We start from the raw sequence: 25470 nt of genomic DNA on the forward strand, positions 1-25470 counted from the left end.
AGCAGGTCTCAAAACTGTCCATGAGCTCTGGACTTTAGCTGAATGTCTGTTTGTAAGGTCAACAGTGTTATCATGTGTGATGCAAGCGGATCAACCTCAGCATCTTCCTGAAATGGATTACACATGAATGCAGCAACTGGCTCACAGAGAAAAAGTCTTCAAAAGTCTTGAAAACAATTGTTAACCTCTGACAAACAAATGTTGATCTGCTCTGTGTAGCACACACTGTTGAGTTGTGCATGGGTCTTCCTTTGGGCCTCCAGCTCTGATGCTACTTTTTGAAAAATTGCCAAATCCAAGCCCTAACCCTTTGAGGAGTAAAGTTGCATTTGTAAAGGCATTATCTGAGCTAATCTGTAGTCATTTCAGGCAACCTTCAGCCACATGTCTTGGACACTCAGGCAATAGAGTGGCAGGCTTGTCCACCAACCACTACCCAGTGCTGAGTTGAGTCTGCTGGAAGTGAAGGAGGCCAGAAAGACTTGGGAGACCCAAACATATACTGTGAACATTTCCTGGGAATGATGCATATTTAGAGATAGACTTTAGAATAAACTACCAATGAAAGTGAAATAGAGCAAGCGATCACAAAAAGGCCTTTAACTACTTTAGATAGTTTTAGCAATACAAATCTCTAACTTGATATTATGTCATCTTAAACACTGGTACATGTTAAATTGGCATTTAATCTGATATTAAATTAAATATTAATTTTATTATGTATTATTATGTTAATCTCCTGCTTCACAATAATAAAGTATTCTTAATTGATTCTTCATCAAAGTTATGGTTTATACTCAATATAGACAACAAAAACAAAGGTTTGAAACAATAAAGAAACATTGAAGTAGCTACATTCTGTTTTATTTACAGTTGAACACTGACCGTCAATAAGCTGTTTACTTACACTCTAAAAAGAAAACAGTAAGGCTTCAAAAATAAAGACAAAAGTTGCAGACAAATTCTCATTGGGGTTGTCAAGCAGAAAAAAGAGTCAGACTGTCAAGGCTATTGTCCATAGCAGAAGGTAAAATCAAAGAAAGGGTAAATTCCCGTATATATTTTCACGAGGATATTGAAGGGTTGAAGACCACTGGCCTAGAGAGTCTGTACAGACTCCCAGGCCATCCCTGGATTCATGGGGCTCCCACGACTGTCTTTCACTTAGCGGCCCATTTGCACCACTTTTTTTTTCACTTTTTAGCTCTGTTGGATTGAAGGTACGATGTGTAGAAAAGCATGTTTTGGTGGACCCAGAGTGCTGTCAGGTGGCATTTCCATACTCCATCATCCATCATAGTCCAGGAGTTTTAGAAACCTTAACAGTAGTAAATACTTTTTGGATCTGCATAGGCAGCACAGGCATGCTATCTGTCCCAAAGCCAGCAGCACATCCACACTGGCTAATGCGCATGCTGATTCCAGAGAGCTGCTTGGAGGAAGGACTGTCATCCCACTTTAGTGTGTGAACAGCATGAAGAGGACGTCCCGGGCTGGGCTGTTGTGGCTGTGTTTGGTTCTCCCACACTCCACCAAGGCTTCTGTTTTGATGATGAAGAACCTCTTCATTTACCAGCATTCCATTTTTTTATCTTCAAGAAGCCAATAAACCAAAGAGTCAACGGCAAATGAGGCGTTAGGCATTGACAGAGTTCATGCAAACATGCACCCATCCTTGGAAATGTGGCACCTCAGGCTTTCTGCCAGTCCAAGTTTGGTTGAGCAGGGAAGCAGTTACTATAAAAAAATCTTTACTATATGTGTTTGTGTGTATATAGAGAGAAATATAGACAGAGAGAGATAGAGAGAGAGGACAAAAAAAAATTCCCACCAATTTCATAATACTGCATCAGTAATGTGACCTAATGTGTATTTATGTAAATTCTAGACTAACTGATCATTTCAAGCACATTCACACATCGGGCCGCATTTATCCTCCCCTGCATAGCTATGTGTTGATCTCCTCGACTAAACTTTTTATTCTCTAAGAATATTTTATTGTCTCTTCAATGGACTAATCTATAAAAAGAATCCTTTTTGCTTTGTTTGCTTACTTGTATATCTGTTTATGTTGCAAAGAAGACATAACAAGGCATCTGGCTCCTACATCGCTTTTGTGTTTGCAAATGTCCTAACACAGAAAATCCAAAAGCAGCTATTTCAATATGTGACCTGTTCAAGCACTTAGCGCATATTTGGTTTAGTTTACTGACTTTAACTCCTAAAAACAACCTAAAGCAAGTGAGTGAACAGATGAACAGTGTCATCTGTTTTTGACTCCTTGAGTTTACAGACTCAGAATCGTGGGTTTGTCTTCTGTCCTCTGTTTTTATTTCACTAGAAGTTTGACAAGGCTCTGGCGTAAATCATTCAGGTCAAAAATCTTAATATCCAGAATTTCGATGGCCCTCTGTATCTCTGTGTCCATGCGATCCCGGTCTTCTAGGGAGTTACTCAGGTTCTGCTCCGTGTTCTGGATTCGACGCTCCAACTCTGAGTTTCGCATTTCCAATTCCTGCAGTAAACAAACAGAAACCAGAACAGCAAACTCTGCTAGTTAGATTTTAAAATAAACATCAGTGCTAAATGCACTGATGGAAAATGTGCTCAGTAAAAGTAAAAACCGCACCGTTGATATTGTGAGTCTTTGTTTAATGCCTACATGTACAACTGCGATTCACCTAGACACTAGAGTCATTACTGTAATGACAACAACACGGCTCACGTTTATATGGGGTTCATCTAATAAACTGCTGACAGTCCTTTTAAAGTGGATCTTCAGTTAAAGTCTTTCAAAGAGCTCAGAAGTTGAAAAGGAGAGGAAACGTCCTCGTTCTTGGATTTGTCTGCTGTCTCAGTTTTCTGGTTTACATTATGGCTCAGCTCTGCGTGAACAAGGGGTGATGCAGTGAAACCTTAACAGTGTTGTAGCTACAGCATCAAGTTAACCTTAGAACTGAGGAACGATGTGCCTCAGAGTCCTACTCCTGCAGTGCCACCCACTGGTAGTTAGAAGTACAACTTCAAGTACTCCTGCCATAACTGTAATTTACCCCCTGTGCTATCCTAGGCACTTTAACATTGGGAGTTGGGTCATCTAGACCCACTAGACAGTGCGCTGAACCTTTTTTCTTCAATGATTTGTGTTTTTCACTGGTGTCCATGGATTACATGAAATCTTTCCACCTTTATCCACCTTTGTCATGGTAGGGAGAACACGTCAATGTAAGGCTGGGGTCATCTAAGATAGAACAAGGGTTAAAACGATCACTGAGTCTGTAAAATGACAATCCTTCCCGTCTTCTGCAGGAAAACGCTCTGATTGTTGTTCAGCAACTTCTTAGTCAGCCTTTCTATCTGTCTACGACGCTCTAATGCGGATTTACGTTTTGCCTGCTGATTCCATTTGGATGTGAGGCGAATTTGCTGCTTGATGTCTGTCCAAAAAGGTCTTCATAAACATGATGCCAAAGCCACGGGTGGGAGGAGCCACTGCCAAATGTTTTTAGCCTGACCGCTACATGGAGCGGTGTCTGTGTCTCATTCACAATGCATGGAAGTGACGGATGATGTTCATTTATGGTGAAGGGCTCTACAAAAGCATCGGTAATCCTGTCTACATGTCTGGGTCATGACGTCATTCAGAGACTCTCCCGGTGCGGGGGGCTTCACTCCTGCTGCAAGAGCGGCGCCTGAATGACGGCGCCTGAATGACGGCGCCTAAATGACGGCGCTTTCTGCAGCGTTTCCGCCCCTTTGTGACTCAGTTTGACGACCTGCCGTGCCGGATTAGTCCAAGGAGGGAAAAATAAGAATAAAATTAGAGGACCTATTTGATTATCATCTTCATATAACATAAAGTTCATGATGCGAGCGATCAGCTTCTCCCCCATCTTGGTTTTGGACTCCACCCACTGATTGTGTCACTGAACATGTCAAAAGTCAAAGTTCAGTTCCTGATTGGTTAACACAACTTCCGCAAACTTCAGATTTTTGAGTTTCATTTGTCACGGAAATCACGCCGTGACGCTGAAATCACGCTGTGACGCTGAAATCACGCTGTGACGCTGAAATCAGGCCATGACGCTGAGATCACGCCATGACGATGAAATCATGCCGTGACGCTGAAGTCATGCCATGGCGCTGAAATCACGCTGTGATGCTGAAATCGAGGCGTGACACTGAAATCACGCCGTGACGCTGAAATCAGGCCATGACGCTGAGATCACGCCATGACGCTGAAATCACGCTGTGACGCTGAAATCAGGCCATGACGCTGAGATCACGCCATGACGATGAAATCATGCCGTGACGCTGAAGTCATGCCATGACGCTGAGATCACGCTGTGACGCTGAAATCACGCTGTGACGCTGAAATCAGGCCATGACGCTGAGATCACGCCATGACGATGAAATCATGCCGTGACGCTGAAGTCATGCCATGACGCTGAGATCACGCTGTGATGCCGAAATCACGTTGTGACACTGAAATCACACCATGACGCTGAAATCACGCCATGACGCTTGAGATCACGCCGTGAGGCTGAAATCATGCTGTGACGCTGAATTCACGTCGTGACTGTGAAATCACGCCATGATGCTGAAATCACGCCATTACGCTTATATCCCGCCACAGCACCTGTTATCACTTCTGTACATTGACTTAACATGAAACTGGACGCTGTGCGAGTCGCGTTGGGTGTGAACGCAGCGTAATAGTGCTTCAGAGCTCAGCACTGTTCTAAGTGTAGTTAGACAGAGTGGGAGTGATGAGCTCTGTCTGCAGTTCCACCTTCTGGTCTGCGGCACAAAAACCAACCATCTCCAAAGTAAACGACAGCCCGGTTCTTAATGTAGAATGTAGATCGTTCTGTAGAAACAGAAGATGATGCTGAATGGATCCCTTCAAATCTGTCTTTGAAAACTCATTTGGAGTTTTTACGTGGAGCGTTCTCACTTATATTTCTTTAATGGGGAAGTCATCCTCTGCACAGCAGCACCTCCTTGTGTTCAAACTAAGTGCAACACATTCTTCAGTCACGTCTTTCACATCTGCTTTGAGGTAGGTAAATGGACATGGAGGGATTCATCTTACTATAATGGAATAGTTCAAAAAAGTTTAAAATGATTCATGCAGTTTTCACCCGGGTGACCTTTGAGTTTGTGTGCATGTGTGTGCGGGGAGGTGTGGGGGGACATGTTTGGAGTTTGCACTTGAAGAAATATTTAATTCAACAATGTTATGTAATTTGGTGAAATTGCGCAGGAGTTGCAAAAGCATCTGGCTTAAGCAGGTCATTCTTTCTTTAGGACCAGAAAGGTCAGCGAGGTCACCATGTGTCACGTCTGCTGGTGAACCGTCTTTCTTAACCGTCTTTTCTACAGCCGACATTCCTACCCTCATCCTGTGGATGGCCTTATCCCGCTCATGCTCCATTTCATGGTACTCAGCTTTCTTGCCCTGTAAAATGTGAATTTCCTGAAAAAGAATAACAAATGGCCGGTTCGATCATATGGATAACATGTTGTCATTTGTTGAGCTGAAGTGAAATGATTTAATTTACTTTTCTTGCAGGTCAATGAAAAGCAGTTCACTGACAGCACAAATTACTTAGACAGTGAGAAGTACTCTAAGATTGAAAATTATTTAGAGCGACAATTATATTCACTTTGCAATAAGATTCCAAAATATCATTTTTAGACCAAATATGGTTAAGTGATGCTTATGGTGTAACAGTATTTACAGTATAAAGGCTTAGGCCAGGGTCAAACCTGCAAATAAGTGTCCTTCCATCACATCTAGATCTGAACTCTGTCCTTCAAGAGGACAAAGCTGGTCCTCACGGAAGAGTGTTTTCCAGATGGCCTCATTGGCTGTTTAGTGGTAAATGTTGGTAGAAAAGCAGAAAACTGTCCCCCAGCGGAGTGACCAGACCAGTTCCCAGCATGACACAACCTGCCAAGCTGTGGAGACTCGATGCTGGTGACTTTGGTTTACAACATTTTAGAGCGTGGTACAACAGTCCAATGACAGCTGTTGCCTTTTAGAGTTTTCTATATACTAGAACTTGTATCAGAAAACAGAGACTGACAGTAAAACACAAGATGTGTTTTAGTTGTTTTGGTCTTTTTTCCTCCATTTGTCACTTCTGCTGTTCTGGTGGGGTGGGGTGGGGGTGACCTATGCCATACATTGAATTTAAAACACAACTTCTTCAACTTTGGCTCAGATATTAAAGGCTCAACTCTGAAATGTACATGTGTATTTGTTGTATGTCTGATCTTGTTCGGGTTGTACTGGAATTAATATTGTATATCAGTGTAAAAGCTGTGCAAACAACAATAAAAGACTATCTATCTACTGTATCTATCTGAAGACAACTTTGAACCTCGTCTTTGGCCTTGAGGAGGGCCTCCAGCTCCTCCAGGGACTGAGTCAGTTCATTCTTCAGCAGCTCACTGGGTCCCTGGCCTCCATGCGCCTCCAGCTCAGCCACCTAGAGAAAAGATGGAAACCCAAACACCTGATAAGTCAGGACTGACTGTACCAGCTCGGCCTGTCAGCTCCATTCTGATCTCTGTAACATTTAGTGGCTACAAACTCTGATGCGTCACATTTGTTCATCTGCAGTCAGACTGAAGAAGAAACACAGAAGAAACATCAAAGAGATGAGGTCTATGGAAATTAGTCTGTCCATCCATCCATCCATCCATCCATCCATCCATCCATCCATCCATCCATCCATCCATCCACCCATCCATCCACCCATCCATCCACCCATCCATCCATCCATCCATCCATCCATCCATCCATCCATCCATCCACCCACCCATCCATCCATCCATCCATCCATCCATCCACCCATCCATCCACCCATCCATCCATCCATCCATCCATTCACCCACCCATCCAACCACCCACCCATGCATCCATCCATCCATCCAAGGAAGAGGAGGGAAGAAGAGAGAGGGATGTTAGAGGGGGGGGGATAGGAAGGTGGTTATAGAGGAGGAGGGGGGGTAAATCATAAAGTATGGGGTAGGGGTCAGAAGATCTGAGGTCCCACCTTCCTTGTATGTGCAAGTGTGTGTGTGTGTTCAAGTGTAAATTGTTGTGTGGTAAAGGGTGCAGTTAAAATTGGATGGTAGGTGAGGACATCCTCCGATTACTCACAGTGATGTCCAAACACCCCCCCCCCCCACCTACATCTCTAAGGTGCAACTAAAACCGAGAGAGGAGGGGCCTGTTTCCATGCGACACAATGGGAGGGGGGCCACTGCGGAGTAGCTCCTCCTGACGTGCAACGCAGGCTGACCCCCCCATCACCCTTATAAGTGATTATATGAAGAAGAGGGTAAGTCGGGGACAGCTGCTAAACTGGTCCCTGGTTGGTGAAACAACCTTCCCCCAGCCCCCCTAAGCATTGGGCTCAGGTCTCCTCAGCCCAGGGGCCCCATTGCCTGGAGAGCCGACCCCCAGGCCCCCCACAACCCACAAAGAGAGAAGAGCCAAGAAAGAGCCGCTCCCAGGAGCAAGCCCAGGCCCCCGCCCCCAAGCCTCGCCCCTGGGAGAGCTCTGGTTAGACAACCACCCATTGCATTAGTGGAGACCCCAAGCCAACAAACCTCCGAGATCCCGAGCCAATAGTGGTCCCACACCATCCCCCAGAAAGCCCCTCCCCAGGAGAGGGCCAACCAGCCTGCCTACCTGCCTCCCCCAGACCCCTGCCGCCATGGTAGGTGTCGCCCAGAGCAACTGTAGGCCCCAATAGGGTTGCCCCGCCCCATCCCAGAACCAAAGGAGGAGTGATTCTATCAGCCCCAGGCCCAGGCCCAGGCCTAGGTACCCCCCCCCCCCCCCAAGTTATTCACGCTACAAACTCACCAATCATACGCATCACGCATCAGTAAAAGCATGTGGTGCCTTTTGTTTGATTGACAGATTCTTCCGAGCCCCTTTCAGTGGAAGGGGTCTGAACTTCCAACAAGCTCACAGTAGTTGCCATAGAAACGTAGACTCAGACCTACTTGAACCAATCACTGCTGATTAACATTGTCTGGCTCCAACATGGTGACGTACGTATTGCAGAAAAATGGGGACCGAATCGGCTTTATTTGGCTGGAGCCGGAGGTAGGTCTTTTTTTTATGAGTGACATCATACTCGCTCAGTCCAGTTCTCCATACAGTCAATGGGCTGGATCCTGTCCAAGTAAAGGGTTAGTGGTTTCACTTTGAATAATTCAGACAGCTGAACGTCCGATCTGAGAACTTTGCAAAGGGCGTCTGTTTCTTCGTTAACTCTAGAAATTGATCCATTTAAGTACAACCCACAGCGTGTGTCCAAACAGAAGCAGAATATTTAATGTCCTGTGCAAACTGCGTGTTTCTGTATACGAGGATATACTTTTCATCAAATTGAATGACTCATCCTCTTAACAAGAGAGGATATTTCTCCATTTTTTAGATTCAAACCATGGCTTTAAACTTCAAGGTCCAGATTCTCAAAGTAAAGATTAGTTTTGACCCCAAGGTCACTGCAACCTAGGTTTTCACAAATTCAGCAAAACCTGAATGGAACCATCGCTCAGCAGAGAGGCTGAACAGACCGGACCGCTGGTAAGTTGGGGTTAGAGAGCCGCCTTTGGATTGAATGAGGTAACGTCTTTTTCTACCTTGACCAAAGCAGAAATATGACATGATGCAATGTGAACCTGAGGTCATGACCACAGAACATTTCACCATCAAAAGCTCGTTGCAGCAGGAGTTAAAAACCTGTTGGCCTTTTGTGCAGCTCGTCCAGAAGGCTGCTTCAGTTTCATCCACTGCAGACTCTGGATGTAAATCTTTACCGTCTATCTGTAGCCGAGGTTGTCTTTGACGAATATCAGGTTTAACAGAAATAATGACGCACGTGCAACAGAAAAAGTTCAAGAGAGAAAGTATGGTTGTTTAAATGCAGATGAACGGAAGTGAAGGGTTGGTCTGGCAGAGGACAAATGACGTTTGTCTGCTTCATTTCTGTGATCAGTGGGAAAAAAATGCCCAAAGCTGTTTTCTTGTCTTGAACTTTGCAGAGCTTGTAGAGGTTTTGTAAAGTAAATTCTCTGTTATATAAAACACATGGACATGTCTAAAACTGAAGGAACTTATTTGTTATGCATAAAAAACATTTTAACTGAAAGTAAGCTGGAAGGAAGGAAGAGAGCCAAAGGAGAGGACGTCAGTTTCCTCTGGTGACTTTTCCTTTTAACTGGGACATTTAAATAGGATGCTGCTGCCCTACAAACCCCTCTTCTTCTCACATTTCCCCAGACAGGAACTATTTTCAGCCACCTGGTCGCCTTCCTCGCTGTTAGGAAACTGGTTCTCTCATGGATGTAAAGAAAAACTAGGAAGGGTTTGCAAAAAAAATACTAGAAAATATACTAGAAGACCACAGAAGAAGAAGATAAAAAAATATATTAATAAAAAACCTGAAATTCCATAAATGATGATCACTTTGATTAAAGAACACTAAGTTGTTGCGCCTTAGTCTCGTGCACCTGTTCGAGGGGCTGGGAGCGGCTTTTCGGAGGGTCATGGAGAGGAGCGCCTCCATCTTGGGGGGAGCACTGGTGTGTCTGCAGGGCTTTTGCTGCTCGTGCGGTTACTTCAAGGGACGTCGGGAAAACTGAACGCAGGAATGTTGGGTGAGTGGAGCACAAAGTCTTTGTTACGGGTGATGCTGTCGCACGGCGTCCTGACGCCACTCTCTCCCTACTGACCTCACACACGTGCTGCACGCACGAGTGTGCATGTGATATGTGTGTGCTCGTAGGATGTCCACACAAACTACACTCTGATTAATGTCCTCATTTCTAACCTTCAGGCTAGCGTGCATGTATCACGTGGACATCTCCTCACTTCCTGGAATACCTGTTGTTCTCCGGGTTCGGTGAGCCTGACGCCTCCTGGTGGAACCAGCAGTTCTGGCCACAGAGTCTCGAAGAACCTTTTGTCAATTAAATAAATGTTTTTGTGTTGCCGGTTCTGAGCAGTGTGCGTTTCTGGGATCCATTTACTCACATCCTGACAACGTTCCAGAGCTGAAAAGTTTGGGATCGTCCTCCAGAAATGAAATATGTCCACTGATGGAACTCTTCTCAACAATTTCTTCACTTACTTTCACAGGTTGTCCACAGCCACAGGCGAATCCATCATCAGACTAGATATTCTTGAGCTGACGTCTAAGTTTCTGCCACCAAGCCGGAAGCAAAGCCACAGAGGCTAAGCAGACTGATTAGCCCTTGTGCTATCTTGTGTGGTCCAGATGACCCCACTCCCAACGTTAACGTGCCTTGGAGGCCTTGGAGGCACCTTTTTCCTTCAATGATTTGTGATCTTCACTGGTGTCCATGGGCTACATGAAATTCCTCTGTGAATGAACCCGAACAGAATATAATGTAGCCAGTGATGGAAAAGAGAAGCTGCTGAGGTAGCAGACGGGCTTCTTGAATGACAGGCCGCTCTGTCTGAACTGCTCCACAAACAGGCTGAGATTGCCCCTGCTTTGGGGGAGGGGGGTACCTTTGACCGTACATGTGTACAATATGAGGAAAGAAGCTTTGTTCTGCTCAGTAAAAGGTCACCAAACTGCTGCAGATGGTCATCACAGCTGGGAGACCACAGACGCTGACCTGGTCTCGCAGTCGCTGCGTCTCCTCCTGGTACGCCACCAGCTGCTTCTTCCACTGCTCCACATTGGCGTTGGCCTCGTGCAAAGCTGCCACCAACCTGGAGTTGTTGTCCTGTAAAGTGAAAAGCTCTGCATCCAGATTCATTTCACAAATAGACCTGAAAGACACAAACAGGGATGCAGATAAAGCAACACGGTAAACGACGGCAACAACTGCGTCTGTCAGCTTTATCTTAAAAAAAAGGAAAAAAAATCCCATTTTTGTTGAAAAACACTGTAAAACTGGAAATTTGATCTGATTAGGATTGAAATGAAATTCCCTTGGAAAAGTGCAGATGTAAAAGTTCAAATGTTGATGAGTTGACCAGATTAAAACATGAAGAGAAGATAACAAGCACCACAAACAGCAGACATTATGAAGACAACAAGGCAACCTCTTCAATTCTGCACCAATTTTAGACTTTTTTCTCATATTGCCTTAAAGCCCTCATGATGGTCTCACCCCCCTGCACACAATCACACACATGCATGCTCACACATACACAACACACATATGGAACACCTTGCACAAACACTATCATATGCTTATACAGATATAGCAACAGTGAAGGACAAAAGTCTGTCACCTTAATGATGGTCCGTTGGAACAGTGAGAGACAGAAAATCATGAAAGATTTTACATAAACGGATTTGCATTTTATTAAGGAAAATTAGTATTTGATCCCCTAACCACTAAGAGTTGTGGTTCAACAGACCAGTTAGCCTGTCCCACCTGTCACCTGAACTGAAGACACCTGTTTTAACTGATCACCTGTAGAAAAGACACCTGTCAACAGAATCAGTCAGAGTCAAACTCTCCAACATCGAAAGACTAAAGAACTTTCAGTAGATTTAAGGGAGAAGACTGTAGACCTGCACCAGACCGGACTGGACTACAAAACCACAAGCAAGTAGATGGAGGTTACCATGACAACGGTTGGTGTCAACGTAGAAGAACATGACCATCAATCTACCTTTAGGCCTGGGGCCCCAAACCTGATCTGGCCTGGTGGGGTTTCCATGATCATGAGAACAGAGAGAAATGGTCCTAAAACCACATGGCAGGAGTTAGCTGATGATCTCACAGCAGCTGGAACCACAGCCACCAGGAAAACCATTGGTAATGCTTTACCCCACAATGGTTCCTGCAGAGCTCACAAAGCCCCCCTGCTGAAGAAAACACACGTGCAGACCCGCCTGAAGTTTCAACACCTTCATCATTTAGAGAGTGATTGGGAGAAACTGCTGTGGTTGGATGAGATCGACTTTGATCTCTTTGGCATCAACAGGAAACCAAGTGTTCAAAACCAAGGCTTCACTACAGAAGCCTTCAAACCAAAAGGATTCTTCCATCAAGCGGACAAAACCGGGCGCGTTGTCTTTGTGTGTGTCGTGTATGTGTGTGGGCGTGTGTTTGTGTGTGTATCGTGTGTGTGTGTAGGTGTGTGTGTGTGAATGTATCTGTCACTGAGTGTCTTTTGGAGTTGGTAAAATGAATAGTTTCGGGCGCTGCTGCAGCAAAAAGGTCGTGTCTGTGTTCTTTAGTTCTGTGTCAGTGTGGAACCTCTTTTCTTGTGGCTCCTGCTCAGAGTATTTGCATAAACCAGAATGCCACATTGTGTTTCTTCCATTTGCTAACAAACGCTCCAACAGTTGGTCTCTTCTCACCAAGCCCCTGCTGCCTGTAGAGTGGTTCATCCCAGGATTGTTTGTAAAGTATCTTGTCCCTGGTGTCCTCCGACAGCTCTTTGGTCTAGGTGGAGAGGTCACTTCCTGACTGTTTAGCAGGTAAGTGCCGGATGGTTGAAGAGTTTCTTACAGAAATAACTGGTCTGTGAGGAGCAGAATTCTAGTTTGTTTGTTGGAGCAAAATTTTTTTTGCTCCATTCATCAAATTTTGTTGAATCAAGCAACAGGGTTTTCTGGCTTCTTTTTACATTTTAAAAGTTCAAAGAAACCACGCAAAGAATACGTAAATCATTCAATTTCTTCACTTTGGCATTCAGAGCACTGAGCAGATATCCCATTGCGTCAGCACCATGGTCAGCACCACGGTTAGCTCCCTTGCAATGCTTTGCTTTCACTAAACAGATGGGTTCCCCTGTCTGCACCAGTTCTAAGTCAGCTGCTAGGCACCGGCCGAGGTACCCAGCCGCCTCTCTGCCCCCCTCCCCCCATTGGTCTAAACCCTCGATGGACATCTGCGCACATCGACAAATGACGAACGCAAGAAACACTTATCAATGACGTAGATCACACACGAATGACGAAAGACTGAAATGTTATCTGTGGAAAAGGTAGAGTGGCTGTGTGACACGGCCTTCAGGAGACATCAGAACCCGTTCTCCTTCAGGGCCTGTGGGCAGGAAGATTGTTTTGTGGGTTTGTGTCGAGTTACCCTTCAGACAGCATCTTCTTAATGCGCTCCTTCTCTGCAGACAAAGTTATGTCTGCACTCTGACTGCGAAACAGCTTATCATCTGGTCCATTCGCACACATCACGGGCGGAGACTGGAGTTCATCCGAGAGGTCCTGACAAAGACACGAGTAAACGTCTTCACAGCACAACATGCAGGCTTGCTTCTCCGTCAGTTTATCCTTAAGTGATTTTTCTTTTTATCCATTTTTGCTTTTGATCTCCCAACAGTCTGGTATTCAATGTAAAGTAAAGTATTAAAGACACTTGACTTACCTGTGAAAACTGCAGAGGAAGTGCATGAAAAAGAGTTTATATAAAGACACATGTTCTCATCCAACTCCATAAAGCAACATTTTTGCAAAAATTCCAAGACAACTTTGCAATAGTGTCAGTATAAACTGACCCAGTTTTCTTTCTGGTTTGTTGCATGTGAGCTTGGATTACTGCACTGAATCTGTTCAAATCTTGAAACTGGGATAGTTCTTTATACGTGAAATGGTTTCCAGCAGGAGGCCTGAGTGCAGCAGGGGACAGAGAATCTGCTGCTGCTGACAGACACAGGATAATTTTATCATCGTCCCAGTCTCCTTTACAAGACAAGTGACCAGGCTCCCGTTCCTTCAGCACCTCTTCCTTTCCTCTCATCCCTCCTCTGTCAAATCCAACCACTGAATCAGGGGTCCCCAAATCCAGGCCTGGAGGGCCGGTGTCCAACCTGTTTCCAACCAACCTGAAGCTCCTCATTGGCTAAACACACCTGATCCAGGTTAGCGGCAGCAGATAAGACATGATTTCTGGAAAACCAGCAGGACACCAGCCCTCCAGGCCTGGATTTAGGGACCCCTGACTTAGGTGATGCATGGTTACTAAAGTAACCGCAGGACAACGTCACATAAATCTGATGTCAGGTAAAGCACATCAAAATGTCATGAATTATGTTTTGTTGAACGTATTTATACCTGGTTATCTGTTCTGAAATGTAACTGAGTTTGAATACCGTCTATATAATCTGGGGACTTTCATTAAAGACTACGTCAGGGGAGGAGCAGACACAGGGAGAGGTCAGCTGACTTCCTCTGAGACATGAGCGGGGGGGGGGTTGCTGTGAGGATTCCCCCTTCCATAAATGACAGATTCAACGGTGGATTTGTTTGGAGCGAGCTCCCCGCCGTTTTTGGAGCAGTCTATGACGGTGAGAGGATGGACCCACTGGGGGACGGTCGTTCAAAGAACTGGGAGGCGTGGCACTCGCAGCGTAAAGATGCCCTTTGCAGTCTCCACGGAGGATGGTTTGCTGTGAGAAGTCATGCCAGAGACCCTGGATTTAACGCTGGCCAAATCTTCACTTGTATTTTCCTGGTCTACCAGAGTAAAGCGATGACTTCAGGAGGTTGTTTTTTTCACAGTGAGAACGTCTTTTGTGTTCACTTTTGTGCATTCATTCTTTAAAAAGTCGACTGGTGAGATGCTGTACACTGATAGCAGTTCACCGCATGACATGACCCTCAAACGTGACCCTCTTCAATGTTCTCTGCAGTTTTCGGAAGTGTGAGGCTCACCTGAGGGGCAGCAATGGTGAGGGCGCTGTTGGCTAAGTCCTTGTCCTGAGACTTCTCTCGAGCCAGCCTTGCAACATCTTTCACCTCCTTAAACTTTTCTGAAAACTTTAAAACAAACAAAAACCAAAAACTGTTTTAAAATGTGAGATGGGACCCCCAAATATTCCCAAGCAAGTTGATAGATGTCATCTCTCCAGTATGTCCTGGGTCGTCTCCAGTGGGACCGGTACAGCGACCGCATAAGGACGGACGCTGCTCCAATCCGCCTGTCAATCTCAAGCTCTGATTTTCCCCAAGATATTTAAACTCCTCCACCTGGGGTAGGAACACTCCACCTACTCAGAGATGGCAAACTACCTTTCTTCGTTGGAGAACCATGGCCTCAGATTTAGCGGTGCTGACCCTCATCTTCTTCACACTTGGCTGCAAACAGCCCCAAAGTAAGCTGGAGGTCCCAGTTCAATGAAGCCATTAGGACAATATCATTTGCAAAAAGCAGAGAGGAAATCTGGTGGTCCCCAAACCAGACCCCCTCCAACCTGGCTGCACCAAGAAATTCTGTCCATAAAAACTATGAACAGAACCAGTGATAAAGAACAGCCTTGCCGGAGTCCAACATGCACCTGGAACAGGTCTGACTTACTGCCGGCTATGCGAACCAAGCTCCTACTTCAGTCATACAGAGACCGGACAATCCTAAGTAAGGCTCCCCGGTAGTCCTTGTAGTTTACAGTGTACCCCCAAATTTTCATGGTTTCACGTAGTTTTTTTCAGACGCGTCACTCTTCTCAACTCAAAATGCCTTTTGCGTCCGAAGAAGGTGCTGCAGGGGAGGAGGGGGGTCCAGAAGAGGAACACGCCGAGTTGCCTGCTAAAGATTATTTCAAAGCTTTTTCCACAGGTTTCTGAATTGCTATAACCGAAGTTTGTGTCAATGCATGGAGAAATGGATCAGCTGACTCAGAAGCAGCCAGAAAATATCCTGAAACGCTGAAGAAGATGAACGTGGAGAATAATTATCATCTGGATGAGTGAATGATGGTTGAAACTGGCCTCTTCTGGAAGAAGATGACCTCTCTGATGAAGGAGGAAGAACGGGCTCCGGGTTTTACGGCACAGAGAGACTCTCCTCATGTGCGTTATGAAGTATGCTACGGTACAGTCCATTGATCTGAATTATAAACTCTTTACCGTGAGCAATGTTCGTTAATAAATGTTTTACAAACATCAGAAATTTTTTAAAAGGGTTTTTGATGAGGAAGGATCTGTGATTTACAGGTGTCTCTGGGGGAATACTGTAGTTCACTCTCCACATGCCCAGCCCATGACAGAACGCTTAGACCCCATCAGAAATTCATTGGACCCATTACCATCAGGTAGATGTTTGAGTTCCTCAGGAGACCGACAAAGACATGCAGTTATCTGCAATATGAAAGGATCTACAGAGCGTTCCAAATGATCCTGCAAATGACAGTTTTCTATGATTTTCTGATGTGCAAATGACAGCCTGCTAACCATTGGAGTAAATATTACATGTTAGTGAACAAACCTCCTAAAGAGAACAGTATTTTCTTCTGAACTAAAAACCTTCAAAGTCACTGATCCACTTTATTACAACAGATTTCCACAACATTTGACAGATTCTGAAGAACTGAAAATGGTCCTTTGTTGAACTTGCTGCTTTAGGAGGTCAGATTTACTGAAATCTAAAGCTTTTCCAATCAAAAACATCTTCATAGGTCAAGGTTTTCATACTAAAGCATTGAACTATTTCAGGATTTTCAGCAGAGATTCTTTTTCTTTCCATATTGGTTGAAATGTTGGTCTGCTAAATAATGTGGAACGTCCTTCTGTAATAGTTTTTCCTGAATTGAACTCACCTGGTAATCTAATGATCACAGGTGTGTGAGATTGATATCAGCGATCCAAAGAGGCCAGAGACCCAATATCCCCCATGAGTTTCATTGAAAAACAAAAAAAATTGATCTTGTGAGGTTTGTTCCCTTTAGTTTCCTTTGTTAGATAGTAGTTTATTTTCTTGCCTCAGACTCTGTTTTTTCAGGTGTGTGTTCCCCGTCCCACCTGGTTTCATTTGATAGTCTTCCTGTAAGTCATTTCATTCTGTGTTTTTTAATGTCTGGTTTAAGTTCAGCTTTGCCAACCTTTGTGCTGTTCCTTCTGCTCGTGATGTTGTTTTCTTTAAATTTATTTATCGAGGTTTGAAATTTCAATCTCTTGCATTTTGGATCCTACACTCCAACACTTTCTTTTTTATTTTTTTATTTATGTTTTTTGACAGGGAATATCAACTTTTACATCATTGTTACATTGTTTCCAAGTTACACATGATTTTACATCATATATATTTTCAGTCAGTAAATCAGAATGCGTGTTTTTGATCATTTTGTACTCTTCCCCTCTTTTTTATATGAACAGAAGAAAAACAGAACAGCTGTCAATCACACTCCTAAGACAAATCAATAAAATAAACCCACATTATCTGTTATCTTGTAATAGAGAAGTATTTTATTGTTGGAATTAAAGAAGGTCTGGTCTAAGAGGTCCAATATATTTGACCCATTTTGCCCACCATCTCAAACCTTTATCTGTTTGCATCTTTATTGCAAAAGTTAGTCTTTCCATAACATAAATGTAGGTTGTGTGTAACATATATGTATTGTTTTATACCAATCATCTAATGTTGGAGCATCTGGTTTTAACCACTTTCTTGTCAAGGCCTTCTTCCCCCCCACCAGCAATATTCTCATTAAATATTGGTCTGCTGCAGTCTGCATGTGTTGTGTTACTGTTCCTCCAACACTTTCTGACAACACAAGCAACCCCTCAAACTCCATGTAACAAAGGTCAGAAGAGCCAACTCTGAGCCCTCCATGGGCAAAATTATCACTGTCAGGGTTTTGGATAAGGACCCCAAGAAAATGAACAGGCTAAATCACGAAAAGGTTCATTTTGGGACTCAGGACAGGAAAAAGGAGCCTCTGCGAGCAACACAAGTCAGCCAGACCACAGTGTCCCGGCCTTATGGGGCCGATTATCACCTCATCTTTACGGCAGGAAAACGGTCGGCTTCACTGACTTCTGACATGCATAGAAGAGACTTCCCCTCTGCTCCTCGTCCCATTCCTTCTGCCACTGAATGTGTTCTTTGCATATACTAAAGCATTCATGTGTACCCAAAGGTACAGTATTAGCACATCAACACTATCTTTGGAAAGGGACTGCTTGGCCAAAGCATCCGCATTCTCATTCCCTCAATCCCAACATGCTGGAACCCAGACAAACAAAACGCTGCACGCCAAACTCTCCACCTCGTAAAGACACCGCAAAAGTCTCAAAATCAGGATGGGACGGGCCTCTGATATCCTGTGACAAATGGCCAACAATGCAGAAGATGAGTCAGAGCATACCATTCCATATGCAGGGGTATGGCCTTTCACCCAGTTCAAAGCCCATAATGTAGCCAAGAGAGAAAACACAGAGTTTGTCAATATGACACATCCATCAAAAACACCCCAAACTCAGCGTTTTGTGACCCACTCTCCTTTATCCCATCAGTAAACATTTTTACTGACTCCCCTTGTTCACTAAGACACAACACCAACTGCTGGCAGGCAATCCATTTATCCATTCAAGCAGATTCCCATCTGGTTCTGGTAGGCACCACGGGGCCCTGGAGGCCACACCAACCCTATCAGACTCTCTCTTTACTCCCATTGGTTCCAAGAATTGCATAATGCGTGTCAAACATTTTTTTATGGATCCCCCCTAACTCCCAGCAGTCAACAAGACGTTTCACAGCCAAATCACCACTGTATCCCGCCACCTAGCCCAGTAATGTACACCCAGTTTCAAATGTCACAGTTGCCATGTCACAGTTGCCATGGTGACTCTTCCATCTCAAAGCTGGAATCCACAGCAGATTCTTAAAGCTTTTGCTTAAATTCTGTCCAAAGTCTAAGTTCTAACAGGGTACAGTTAATTCATTTTGTTGTGAAAGAATTGAGTGTGATGTCACAGGTGTGTGAATGTGTGCATTTATGTGTGAATCAAAGCACTTTGGACCTTTGAAGAATGTAGAAAAGCGCTTTATAAGTATACCCCATTTACCATTAACCCTTTACCATTTACCATTCCTTCTTGAGACTTTTAAACAAAACTGATAGGATATTTATTGAAGGATGGGTGCTTGGTTAGCAAATTGCAATAATGTTAAACAAAGGTCAAGTATAAAAAAAGGACATATCACCCGGCCCCAGTTCAATGACCTGTGGGGAAAGATTTTAATTGATTCTTCTTCTTCTTCTCTTTTAGGCTCTTGCCTTCAGGGGTCGCATGAGCCAATCAGCTTCCTCCATCTAACTGAATGAAGGTTAGTTTGGAGCAGAAGGGATTCGATGCACATTTACATCAATTGGCATCAAGGGGTTAAAGTGATACCGTGCCTTCAGCTGAGTTCAGGTGAAACTTACCTGATGCAGCTGCTGCTCTGTGGCAAAACCCAGACCATAGACAGTGTTGGCCCTGCTGTCTGCCCACTGACCAAACTTCTGTGATGTCTTTGTGAATGTCATGCTGGGGGTGAGAGTGCAGTTGATGATGGCCTACAATACAGAGGGGACAAAATTAGACATGAAAAACAAAGATCAAACCATTTATTTCACTGAATTGATGTCAAAGAAGCGGTCCTCTAAGATAAAACCACATAAGACATGAGACATTTTTCCTGTCTAGCAGCTGAGCAAACAAAGAAGAGCTCTTGACCGTCATGTCATGTTCCTGCATGCATGCCAATGTTTGTGCAAAGGTAAGGGGTCACCTGTGTTCAGGCGAGTGTCTGTGTTGAACTGTGGACGATGTAGAAAGTAAAAGACCTCGAGGCTCAGATTTAATTTCCCCCACCGCTCATAGGGATCCCTGTTACAGCCCAGGGCAGTACGTCTGTGTTCCCAGTGCCGGTCATTTTTCTCTTTCCCAGATGCTTGGAAACCAGAAGAAGGCAATATAAGTCCACCCGAGGGTCTTTTCAGTCCGTCTCTCTCCCTCTGGTCTGGTCCAGGCCTTTGCCTCAACTCTGTTCAGGTAATCAGGCCTCCCATTCCCTCCCTGCATGCACTCTTCAGACCAGGGGTGTCAAACTCATTTTGGTTTGGGGGCCACATTTTGATCTTAAGTGGGCCGGACCGTAACATAAAAGCAAAATAACCTACGGTCAGCTGGTTATCTGTAGCTTTGTTTTTGTGCTTTTCTCAGTTGGAAAAAATGCCTCAACCAACATAGTAGCCTAATCATTCATTCATTCATTCATTCATTCATTCATTCATTCATTCATTCATTCATTCATTCATTCATTCATTCATTCATTCATTCATTCATTCATTCATTCATCCATCTTCTATTCCATTGTATTCTCTTTCGTGGTCACGGGGCTACTGGAGCCTATCCTAAATACTCGTGGGTGAAGGCAGGAGACATCCTGGACAGGTCGCCAGTCTGTCCAGGGTCACAATCACACACACATACATATTCACACCTAGGGACAATTTCGAGGAGTGCTTCTTAATTATTTTTTGCCAGGCCCCCCCTAGGAAAAAGAAAAAGCCCCCCCCCCCACACACACACACACATACTCGCACGTTGACAATATATTAGGTTAGTATATATAAACATTGTATAATTATACCTAAAATTGTATTTTTTAACATTAACAAAAGAAAAAAGCAATATAAATCCACTTTCAACAAACATTAACTTTATTTAGCCACAGAAACCCTGTTATAGTCCAAAACAGAAAAGAAGCTTAAAGTGCCTGAAATAAAAAAAAAATCCGTCAGTCCTTATTTAAACTAGAAACATTTTGACCAACTGAACCATTTGATGCTGAGAAAAATAATTCAATCAATAAATATTATTAAATGTAAATTGATCTGAAACAAAGTGCAGCTGTTTTCCTGCATTACCTGCTGTCTTTATGTCAAATACTGACACCAACTAAACGACAGGCAGACAAAGAAGACATTGATGGAAAATAAAAACATGTCATCAAAATGTCTACAATAGTTAATAAAGAATGACATGATTAGCATGAGCTGAGGCATCTAAAGGCACGCCATGATCCTGGTGTTGCGCAATAGGCGGCTCTCCGCGTGCAACCTGGCAGCCTGAGCCCACTAGCCCTCCCCCTTCATTCTAGCCGTGTGTGACAGGAGACAGGAGCAGCTGCAGGGACGGCAGTTCACAGTTTCAGGCTGTTACAAACTCTGTGATAGAACAGATAATAGGAAACCATGAATGACGCAGATTTGTTTCCGAGCACTGAGCCGCTGTCACCACCGCCCCCACGTTAAATTTGCGCCCCGGACAATTGCCCGTATTACCTATGCCTGAAACCGCCACTATTGCGCGCCCCCCCTGGCATCGCATCGCACTCCCCTACTATTTGAGAAGCACTGATTTAGAGTAACCAATTAACCTAGAAGAGTCTGCACTGTCATCCGCTTCCTCTTAGGAGCTAGCAGTGGTCGGCTAAACTCTTTCATTTTTTATTCATTATTCTTTTATTCTATTTTATCCCTTTCGGGGTCACTGGGCTGCTGGAGCCTATCCCTTCTGCATGTGGGTGAAAGCAGGGGACATCCTGGACAGGTCGCCATTCTGTCCAGGGCCACAATCACACACACATACACACTCACACCTAGGGACCATTTAGAGTAACCAATGAACCTATGAAGCATTTTTTTGGACGATGGGAGAAAGTCGGAGAAAACCCACACATGCACAGGGAGAACATGCAAACTCTACACAGAAAGATCCCCCATTGGTGTTCTGGTTCAGGTCCCCAAGCCACTTGAGCCAGGGGCCTTCTTGCGCAAACCACTGTGCCGCAGTCCAGCCCCATAGTAGCCTAATCATGTATTATTACACATTCATTCACAGAGGCCAATGGATCTCAAATAAAATGCATTTCACTTAAAAAAAATTATAATATTGGTTTATTTAATTTTATACAGACTGAATACTTTCATCTGACACTGAAGCAATCCCGATAAGAAACTCAAGAGGGGCTACGTAAAAACATGAAACACCTGCATAGAATGTAAATGTGCAAATCAATAAAAAAATTACACTAAATGAAACTTGCAAACATTTGTGAAGATAAGAATTTAGAGTTAACCTCCTTTCTCTTCCCCCTTCCACTTCCCCCTACCATCATTATCAGGATTCTAATCTTTGTGCAGAAACACATTTACTGTCATTCAAGTATGCAAAACACAATGAAATGTCCAAGAGTCTTTTCCTGGTTTCTGCCTGAATTTTGTGGCAACACCTGCATTATTCCTGATCTTTGATGGGGCGCCATCAGTGAACAAAATTACTTCATGTCACCAGTTCACTCCAACATCGTCCACCACAGTAACTAGAGAGCTGATTATGTCATCAGCTGTTGTTGTGTCCATCAACTCCAGAAACTCCGCTGTGACGTCTCTTTAACACCTCTAATAAACATGTACAGCTTTATACATCTGTGATGGCAGTGCTTTCATCAATAGCGACTGAAAATACAATAAATGGCTGGATTCCTTCATTTGGAGCCCAAGTCTCCTTAGGGATGTATTTGTAATTGTAATCCTTGACAGACTCATGTTGGCAAAGGTCAACTGCTTTTTGGGAACAAGACTTCTGCAGCCTTCAGCATTTTTCCACAAGTTCACCATCTGAAAATGGTTTAGATGTTTGCTCCAACTTGTCTGCAGTAAGGTGTCTGTCACTGCTTCATCACTGACGGCACGGCTGCAGGAAATGCAGACGGTTGTTTTATCAGTCCAACCAATAGTTGGTAAAACCTCTCTTTTCTTAACTGCAAATGGTGAAGCTTTTCTTTATGGTGAGTGTCATGGTGGTTCTTAAATGTGTTATTCTTTGAGCGCTGTGACCTGTTGATGACATACCAAGCATGCAGATTTTACATTCAGCTCCATGACCATATAAACTTCTGTCCATTTTCCTGGAAAGCTCAGCACTTCATTTCAGCCTTTTTTTCTCTTTGACAACATTTTGGTCATTAGGGGGTCACTACTGATCATTCTAATAGCAATGTAATATCGGTGAGGCTCACGGAGCACCAAACTGCATCTCACCCCGACCCAAAAATGTTAGGTTTGACTTTTGTCACATGAACAGATAAGCTGTTTTGCCTGTTTTGCTTTTCCTTTGCTTCCCCTTGTGGCAGAATTGCACATATCGGTTATATTTTTAAAAGAATATAACTTGCGACAGGAATGAACTAAAACATGCTTTATATTTAAACATCCTTTTAATTTTTACTCTTCATGAGTGGGCCGGATTAAACCATCTGGTGGGCCGTATGTTTGACACCCTGCTTCACGTGGTTCTCTTGGTTTACTTTATTCCTCATCTGCAAGTGTACACCCACGCACCACCACACCTTCACACTGACATCTGTTTGAGCAGTTTTGTGCGTGCAGTGACTTCTGTTCAGGTAGACCCAGTGCCTTATGAGTTTATAATTGCTGCGTGTTTTGATAGCATCTTGTAATGTCTTTGGCTGCCTTTTGTGCGTTGGAGTGACGTGTTTTAGGAGCTGGACTGTGGATTTTTGTTGGCATTTGTGGAATTGTGTAGTAATTGCCACTGTCATTGTGTGTGAGTTTTGGCGTTGTTCCCTGGTAGGCGTGGCAGCATGCACCAATGGGGAGCTCGCTGCTGTTTTGTTGTTTGGTTTGGAGGTACAGCAAGGGGAGCTTCCTTCTTGCTTTCCCTAACCTTGGCTTTGGGGCACTTCCACCCCTGTCTCCGACACGGCTTAGGTGCACTTTGATGGTGTCAGGGCGTTGGCCAGTTTGTCTAGTTGCTTTTCTGGGCCATGAGGCACATGAATCTACCTCTATGTCCTCCAAGGACTAGGGCTGAGCTAGCTAGTTTTAGGTTAGGCTGTTAGTAGGACACAGCTGTTGCTACGATGCACGCATTGCATCATGGTTACTTAAATGCCTTTGGCAGACGGATTGGTGGATGATTTCATTGAGTTGCTTTCAGTAAACACTCGGATATGTGCACAAAATAACTGTTTGATTGCAAAGTATTATCATGTTGACATTTAAACTTATTCTTCTCCAAGAGTTCTGGTACATTGCCTGTCCGTCCTGGGGGAGAATCCTTCCTTCATGTGGACATCCCTGAGGTTTCTTCTTTTTTCCCGGAGTTTTTCCTTAGGACGGTCTAAGGCAGGGGTCGGGAACCTTTCTGGCCAAGAGAGCCATAAACGCCACATATTTTTAAAAGTAATTTCGAAAGAGCCATACATTTATGTAGTGTCCCTTTCCCACACTGAGGCACGGAGACTTAACCTCTCTTATGGTTCTTTATTCTGGTTACTGTAAACCGCAACAAACTCTGTACAATTAATTCAGCAACTCCTCAATCTCTCCCGCCGAGACGAGAGCGCTTCTCCCAACTTTATATTCCCTCACTGCCATAACAGCCCTCCCATTTACCTTATTCGGTCCATAGCTGAACCCCATTGGTCCAAACTCCCCAACGACAGGCTGAGCGACAGAACTGAGGGCCAATCAGATCTCTGTTTGATGCGTTCAATGAACTCCAGAATTTAGAACGCGAACCCAACAGCCACCCAGTTAAACTCAGTCCACTACAATATGTTTAAAACTAAATATACAAGTGAACGTGTGCATTTGATGTAATTTCAACACTTTTATACTACAATAAGTCTGTGGATTCTTTTGAATAACATTGTTATGCTGTTGCTAATAATTGATGAGTATTTCTTAGCATGAATGTGACTTCTGGTGTTGCATGGTGGTTTTGCTGATGGTCTTATCCGGTCGATACGTGGTGAGTTTCAGCTTCATCAGGCGTTTAGACTTTCATCCGTTAAACGTGATCATAGGTTGGTCTGAATGTTCTTTAGATGTGAGAAAGACTGCTCACATGCATACGTGGAGCCAAACACACACTCATGCTGCAGTGAGTGACGGGTTGTTATGTTTTAAGTTATGACAATATGCCCACTACCCCCCTCCCCCCTTTCTTCCTCACACATCCCGTCCCTGCAACTGCGCGCTCTTTCTCAGAGACGGTAGCGTGCAGGTGCAGGCACGGCAATTCACAGGTTTCCGGCTGGTACAAACTCTGTGAAATAATATGTAATAGTAAACTGATGAATGAAAAAAGATTTTATAATTAAAGATTTGTCTGCGAGCCAGATATGACCATCAAAAGAGCCATATATGGCTCGCGAACCATAGGTTCCCGACCCCTGGTCTAAAGGCAAGGACGCCCAGTTTAGTTTAGTTTAGGAATCAGCTGCTGTATTTTATGACTGCTTTTATGTTTTGTACAATCAGTGAAGCCCTTTGTTGGCGTCTCGTCCAGCATTCGCGGATTTGGATGGTTCAGGACGTCCAAAAAATAAAATGTGCAAAAGGGAGAGATGTCAAAGACGACCTGTTAGGCTTTGTGGCTGTCCGCTCTCTGTCTGTTTTACAGCAGGCAGCTTTTTATATTGTCCAGCAAAGCAGCATGTAAGCGTGTAAAAAACGTCCTTAGACTTTCTATCTGTGCATGAAATATATTTTTGTGCCACTCAAGGATCCAAGTCTAGTCTGCAATGAGCAGGTCTCTGTTCCATCAACACTCCAGCTCAGAAACACAGACCAGCAATCACAGACAGACCTGCTGCTGGCCTCAGCACATCTCATCTGATACACTGGATTCCCTG

General features: G+C 44.1%; 1 protein-coding gene across 3 annotated transcripts in view; it reads right to left on the reverse strand.

Annotated features, from left to right (window-relative positions):
* Nucleotides 1-847: 847 nt before the first annotated feature.
* The window catches only part of LOC101161005 (homer protein homolog 3), a 29038-nt gene continuing 4415 nt past the window's right edge, over nt 848-25470 (reverse strand). The window contains exons 4-11 of one of the 3 annotated variants that reach the window (XM_004078733.4): nt 19184-19315; nt 14694-14798; nt 13408-13416; nt 13114-13247; nt 10678-10834; nt 6390-6497; nt 5399-5479; nt 848-2515 (exon numbers count right to left, since the gene is read on the reverse strand). In XM_004078733.4, the coding sequence (XP_004078781.1) occupies nt 2330-2515; nt 5399-5479; nt 6390-6497; nt 10678-10834; nt 13114-13247; nt 13408-13416; nt 14694-14798; nt 19184-19315 (912 nt within the window). In that variant the 3' untranslated portion in view covers nt 848-2329. The remainder of the gene's footprint in view (nt 2516-5398; nt 5480-6389; nt 6498-10677; nt 10835-13113; nt 13248-13407; nt 13417-14693; nt 14799-19183; nt 19316-25470) is intronic. The other 2 variants (XM_020710794.2, XM_011486149.3) reach the window with 2 other exon arrangements.

This window comes from Oryzias latipes, chromosome 17 (genome assembly GCF_002234675.1).
Source record: "Oryzias latipes chromosome 17, ASM223467v1".
Taxonomy (NCBI): domain Eukaryota; kingdom Metazoa; phylum Chordata; class Actinopteri; order Beloniformes; family Adrianichthyidae; genus Oryzias; species Oryzias latipes.